Raw genomic sequence first — 7,420 nt, 5'->3', positions numbered from 1 at the left:
CTTCAACGGTAGCATCTTTGACATTAGGATTTGTTTAGTATCTCGTAAAAGTGCTCCTTCCACCATAAGTTGATGGTGGAGCTGTCTTTAAAGTGCGTTGTTCCATCCTTGGAACTCAGGGGAATGACAGAGTGTGCCTGGCTCACAGATAATTTTAGTTGTGCTGAAGAAACTATGCAAGTCATGGCTGTTGGCAAACTTTTAAATCTCTTTTACAGAATAATAGAATAATATAGACAATTACAGTTGGAAGGGACCTCAGAAGGTCATCTAGTGATAGCCCAGTCCCCTGCTCAAAGCAGGACCATCCCCAGTGAGGTCATTCCAGCCAGGGCTTTGTGGAGCAGGCCTTAAAAACCTCCAAGGATGGAGATTCCACTACTTCTCCTGGTAACCCATCCCAATGCTTCACCACCATCCAAGTCAGAAAGTTTTTCCTAATATGCAACCTAAACTCTCCTGAATGCAATGCGAGACCATTGCTCCTTGTTCTGTCATCTGTCGTCACTGAAAACACTTTAATTCCATCCACTTGGGAACCACCCTACAGGTAGTTCAAGGCTGCTATCAAATCCCCATTCAGTCTTCCTTTCTGCAGACTAAATAAACCCAGCTCCCTCAGCCTCTCCTCCGAAGTCATGTGCCCCAGTCCCCGAACTATTTTCGTTGCCCTCCACTGGACTTTCTCCAATTTGTCCACATCCTTTCTGTAGTGGGTGCCCAAAACCGGACACAGTACTCCATATGTGGCCTCACCAGTGCAGAATAGAGGGGAAGAATCACTTTCCTTGATCAGCTGGCAACACTCCTGTTAATGTAGCCCAGTATGCTGTTAGCCTTCCTGGCAACAAGGACAGACTGTTGACTCGTATCCAGCTTACTGTACACTGTAACCCTGTCTGCAGAGCTGCTGCTTAGCCAGTTTGTCCCAAGCCTATAGCAATACATGGGATTCTTCTGTCCTAAGTGCAGGACTTGGCACTTGTCCTTGTTGAACCTCATGAGATTTCTTTTGGCCCAATCCTCCAATTTGTTTGGGTCACACTGAATCCTATCTCCACCCCAGCATACTGAACAAAACCGGCCCCAGGACCGACCCCTGAGGTACTCCACTTGAGACTGCCTGCCATCTAGACCTCGAGCCACTGATCACTACCTGTTGAGCCCAACCCAGTCAGCTTTCTATCCACCTTATAATTGGTTTATCTAACCCATACTTTCTAAGTTTGCTTGCAAGAATGTCAAAAGCCCTGGTCAAGTCAAGGTATATCATGTCCACTGTTTCCCTGCATCCACAGAGCCAGTCATCTCATCCTAGATGATCAGGTTAGTCAGGAATGACTTGCCCTTGATGAATCCCTGCTGATTGTTTCTGATCAATTTCTCCTTCTCCAAGTGCTTAGAAATGGATTCCTTGAGGACCTGCTCTGTGATTTTTCCAGGGACTGAGGTGAGGCTGACTGGTCTGTAGTTCCCTGGATCCTCCTTCTTTCCTTTCTTAGACATGGGCACTATATTTGCCCTTCTCCAATCATCTGGGTCCTCCCCTGATTGCCATGAGTTTTCAAGATAATGGTCAGCAGCTCTGAAATCATCAGCCAACTCCCTCAGCACCCTCAGATGCCCTGCATCTGACTTCTGCTTTGTCCTCTCACCACTTGTTCTTTTGCTCTTGAATTTTCCTTTGGCTTTAATGTGGTGATAAATGTCTTGCATCTTTTTGGAGTTGACAGCACTCTGCCAAGCTTCAAGGGTGCTCCTTTTTCTGTCTCCGAGAGCCTGAATTTCCCTATCATTTTCACTAAACCGACTGATATTTCTTGGTGGAAAAGCCTAGAGTTTCTTCAAATGCCTTGTGGATGCCTTTCTTGAGGATCTCCCAGTGATCAGTGGTGTCAAGATGATCAGGGAAGTTGTAGTTTTTCCACTGAGGTGTTGCTGGAGATGATTACTTTTAGCAGGGTTTTCATATTCAACCTCTTTGGTTGTTTCTTTTGGTTGCATCATTTTGGGGCAAAAGAAATGGACATTACTGAACTTATCAATGATCAATCCAGCAGTCAGGAGTCACTTTATCCTTTCAAGAGTTCAGTCTTTCCTCACCTTGAACCTCTCCACAATCTTACTTCTGGGAGTTCTACTACCTCTACTCTATCATTTTCTGCAGATTTGCCTTGCAAGTCATCAGTGGATATGCTCCTGAAGCAGGTGATGAAATAAAAGAAGAATTCTATTCTAAACTTGAATAAGTCCTATCATCTGTCCCCAAAGAAGATAACGTAATTCTTCTTGGGGATTTCAGTGCTAGAGTGGGCAGGGACTCTGAGAACTATGGAAAGGAATACTTGGAATGGAAGCCTTGGGTTAAGTCAATTCAAATGGCAATCTTCTCCTGAGTAAGTGTTCAGAACATGATCTTATCATTACGAATTCCTTATTCTGCTGAAGCAACAAACAGGTGTCATGGATTCATCCCCCTTCAAAAAAAAAACTAGTGCTTGTTTTACTGCGTCAATACTTGTTTAGTGCTACTTGTCCCTCAGGAAATGCACACCCCTGCATCTGTGCACTCATTAGGACACACCTCTGATGTCCAAGATACTAATCACCATCTGCTTCACTGATGCACAGACTGTGCTTTCTGAAAACACTGCAAAATTTACATCTTTAGGAGACTGTAATAATATGATGACAGTAACAAACAATTACCACAGAAGGTAGAACAGGTTGTATCCTGTTATCTTCATCTTTATCTAGTCCTTGACTATTCCAAATGAACAATACTGTTGATAAAAGCAGTACAGGAATGCAATGGTCAGGACAAAACAGTTCCATGACCCTGATTTTGCTGATGGTATTGCACTGGTGACAAACAAGACATCTACAGAAAATAATAGGATAGAGGTAGCAGAACTTCTAGAAGGAAGATTGCTGTGCTCAGGGTGAAGAAAGACTGGGATCCTGAAAGAATAATGTGAAGACTTCAACTTACACTGGCTCCTTACTTGCAAAACTGTATTACATAGGAAGCTTCATTAGTAGTGCCAGAGCATTTATGCCAGGCAACACCAAGGTTACTGAAAGGCAAATAAACATTAACAAGGCTTGGTAAAATATGGAGAGCCAGTATTAGCAATACAAGAACAAATATACTTTGGAACTAATTATACTTCAAATTTAATGATGCAATTGCTGATCATCTCTATCACTAGAGGGTGATAGATGCTCGGGACAACTATAATTCTGTTTAAAAGTTTATATTAGAGACTTTCCCACATCTAACACTTCAGAAATTGGGTCAGAAAGGATGAGCAGAACTAGTCACCTTACAAACTAGAACTCAATATTATGCCGTGCCAATTTCAAGTTTGGTGCATATTGTAGGGGCATAACTTCCAAAGCCAAAACCAAATAGGCATTCAATTTTTCTATTACAAGGTAACAGCAACAAAGGCAACATATGTATACTTTAAAAGAGAAAAGAAAAAAACCAGACAGTAGTTTCATAGTTGGTAGGGTCAGAAGAGACCCGAGAAGAACAAGTCCAACCCCCTGCCATGGGCAGGAAAGAATGCTGGGGTCAAGTGACCCCGGCAAGGTGATTATCTAGCCTCCTTCTGAAGATCCCCAGGGTAGGAGCAAGCACCACTTCCCTTGGAAGTTGGTTCCAGATCCTAGCCACCCTGACTGTGAAGCAGTGCTTTCTAATGTCCAGCCTGAATCTACTCTCAGTCAACTTATGGCCGTTATTCCTGGTAGTGCTGAGGGGAACAGGGTCTCTTCCATTCCCCGCTGGTCTCCCTTGGTAAGTTTATAGACGGCCACCAGATCCCCTTTCAGCCTTCTCTTGCGAAGGCTGAACAGGGTCAGGTCCCATAGCCTCTCCTCATAGAGTCTGCCCTGCTGCCCCCTGGATCATGCGAGTGGCCCTCTTCTGAACCCTCTCAATGCTGTCCACATCCCTCCTGAAGTGCAGCTCCCAGAACTGGACGCAGTACTCCAACTGCAGCTTGACCAGTGTCGCATAGAGGGGGAGGATCACCTCCTTGGACCTGCTTGCGATGCATCTGTGGACGTATGACAAGGTGTGGTTGGTCCTACTGACCGTGTCCTCACGTTGACGGCCCATGTTCATCTTGGAATCGATAATAACTCCAAGGTCCTTTTCTGCCTCTGTGCTGACAAGAAGGGAGTTCCCCAGCCTGTAGGTATGGTGCTGGTTCTTCCTCCCTTGGTGCAGCACCTTGCACTTGTCAGTGTTGAAACCCATCCTATTCTCATCCGCCCACCCTTGCAACCTGTCCAAGTGTAGCTGTAGCCTGTTCCTCTCTTCTGACATGTCCGCTTCTCCCCACATCTTAGTTTCATCTGCAAACTTGGACAAGGTGCTTTTCACCCCCTTGTCCAAGTCACTGATGAAGATGTTGAACAGTGTAGGCCCGAGGACCGAGCCCTGGGGAACCCCACTGCCCACATCCCTCCAGGTTGCAAACAACCCGCCCACCCATATATCAAAGATCAATGAAAAAGTAATTTGCTACCTGCATGTGTGCACGCACACATGCGTGCACACAAGAATTCTACAGAGGGTTTTTTTCCTTATATCCAGTAATGACTTACTTGTAAGTAATCCTATTGAAAGTAGACCTTAGATCAAGGTTAGAATGAGTAAGAGACAAAAGTAAGTTTCCTGGCTTTTCTGCTTAAAATCCTCAACTAAGATTTTTTAACTTGAACTACCGTATGCAATTAGTTCATGTCAACTTTTGCCCTGAAAATCGTTAAGAAAACGTCCATCAGAAATTTCATTGTACATGTACCTACGTCACAAGTACACTAACATTTCAACATAAACTGGATACCCAAATACCTTAAAATGTGGCCCTAAGCATCTTGTATAAGATCAGTTAGTGAATCAGTGGAAAAGTCAGATTATAACTCTGTTTACTAAGCCTAGTACTCAATCTAGTCAAAGACATCTTCTCAAAACATTAACACTAGAGGTCAGCATGCAATTGCTACACAACATCCTACCTAAACAGAAGCTAGTATTCTATAGCTTTAAATGGATAATATGACAATGTTGTCCAACTTCTAAGTGGCCGGGGGCTACATGCCCCATGGGTTGCATTAGTGGGGGCCACATACCACACAGATGATACCAGTATGGGTCACATACCCCAGGGCTGCACACCACATGGATGCCCCTCCCCCCTCCCCCTGCTGCACTGTGCACCTATGTGGACAGCTTCCCCCTCAATTGCACTACATGCCTACCTGGGTGCCTCCCTCCCATGCCCTTGACTCTGTAATGTGTGGACCTGGCCCCATCTGCACTATGCTGTGCCATACTGCACTGCCCTCTGGGGCAGGCATAGAACACAGAACCTAGAGGAGGGAGGAGAAGCCTGGACACTGGCAATAGCAGCTGGAGCAACAGGGGGTGGGGAGTAGCAGCCAAAGTTGTGGCCCCCAGGCTCCAGCCAACTTCTTTGTGGGGTGCACGTGGCCTGCCAGTTGAACAGCCCTTATGTACGAAACACTGTTCTCAACTTTGTAGTTGATATTTAAAGCTAAGAGACCACTGTGTGAACAATGTTTCAAGAAGGTGGAGTTTAGTTAAGATTAGTGATGGGAGATTCAGTGTTAAAGTTGGTTCTCCACTGCTTAAATATATAATGCTTCCATGCACTTGTGCCTATTAGTTACATTTTCTAACATTGTTGGGGGAGCATTTTTACCACCAAGAGAAAGGTCAGATGATAAAACCAAGGTTGGAAAAGTTTAAATAAAACAACACAAAATAAAAGAAATCCATGGGGGGGTTGGGGGGGAAGACTCATATGATAGCATAACTAGACAAATCAAAGCAGGACTGAGAAACAACCATGCTGTGTAGGCTTATATTTAAACAAACCAAATTAAAGAGATGCTAGATGTCAAAGCACAGAGAAACAGCATAATTAAGTTTCGTACAGTCGTCCACTTAAATGTACATGTAACTACAATGTACAAAGAAACTATGTACATATTCTTGCAGCTCTTGCTAAATGCATTTAGGAGCGACCCAAATTCTGTAGCTCTCAAGTAAATAATGAACAATAAAGATTGTCAGACAGGGACAGAAATTGATCCTTTATTTTTTTCAAAGAAAACAGAAACCCATTGGACAAATCCCAATATTTTAATAATTAGTTAAATTTTCTAGAATGTCTGGAAAGCTGAACAATTACCCCTTATACACCAAAATTTCAAAAACTACATGCTTTCTACGGGAAACATTAAAGGAACTTGCACTCTTAATGGACTTAGATACTTTTGAAGATTCCACCTTAAAACCTTACCATCCCAAAAACACAAGAAGATGACTGGGCCAACTATTACCTCCTAGAGAGAGCCGCTTTGTTTAAGAGATCCAAATAGGTGAAAATAAAGATTAGGTCTCTATGTGCTGGCTTGCTTTTGAACAGTCATATTTTAATTTGAATTTTACAACCTCATGACTTACCATGGTTAACTGCCAACACTTTCCGGGTGTTCATTTTCACAAAATTTCCGAGAGGGAGCTGTGCATGATTAATTCCCTCTTCTAGTGCTTTTCTGTAAGTGATCCCCTACAGTGAAAACACCAAAAATAATAATTAGCAGAGATTAACTTATTTTCTTTTTGTCACTAGGAAGGAAACAGAAAACATTACCAACACTTTAATTAGCACAGCTGTTGCAAGCATTGCCATATTGTCATACTTAAAAAGGGTATAGACATCTGGACAAAACTATGCATTCTTCAAAGAAGTTCCTTGAAACTACATTAAGTACTCATACGTCACATGCTCACACTCAGAGCTGTAACAAGCAGGATTTGCATCCCTGGCAAATGCGTGGGTTCTGAAAGGATGAGGGGGATCACACGCAGGTTCTGAGAACAGCAGTGGGGCAGGTGCAGGAGTCCAAAACAGTCCCTAGAGGCTCTGCTGCTGCAGCCATATGCTCTACCTGCCCTAGCTCTTGCTCATACACCAACTTTCACTCCTGCAAGAACTACACCGTGGGGCTGCTGGTGCATGGACTCGATCAGTGTGCAGGATGATTCTGGCACCCAAATTGGTGTGTACCATTAGTGCCCCTCTTACCCATCCCTAATTATTAGAGGTACACCAATACATCAGTCCGATATCAGATCGGTACCGATACAAAGAAAATTAGCTGTACTGGAAATCGGCCTGAAGTGGCCAATAAACATCCGTCTGCGCGCGCAGCCGCAATGCAGCACTCAGGCAGCAAGCAGCAGAGCCCAGTCTGGTAAGATTGTTGTGGTGGAAGGGGCGTGGGGGGGGGCAGATCAATTCCCCCTGCAGTGAGGGAGGGGGCAGGGAGGGTGGAGCTGTAGCTTGTTGGGGGGGATGGGCAGGTGGTTCCC

General features: G+C 44.2%; 1 protein-coding gene across 1 annotated transcript in view; it reads right to left on the bottom strand.

Moving 5' to 3' along the window:
- TRMT10A (tRNA methyltransferase 10A) overlaps nt 1-7,420 on the bottom strand; it is a 33,137-nt gene that overhangs the window by 15,945 nt on the left and 9,772 nt on the right. The window contains exon 7 of the mRNA XM_019526540.1: nt 6,509-6,614. Coding sequence (XP_019382085.1) covers nt 6,509-6,614 — 106 coding nt within the window. The remainder of the gene's footprint in view (nt 1-6,508; nt 6,615-7,420) is intronic.

This window comes from Gavialis gangeticus, unplaced genomic scaffold, assembly GCF_001723915.1.
Source record: "Gavialis gangeticus isolate Ggan-Ray unplaced genomic scaffold, GavGan_comp1, whole genome shotgun sequence".
NCBI lineage: Eukaryota > Metazoa > Chordata > Crocodylia > Gavialidae > Gavialis > Gavialis gangeticus.
The sequence above is the reverse complement of the archived record's forward strand: the minus strand, read 5'-3'. Positions and strand labels throughout refer to the sequence as shown.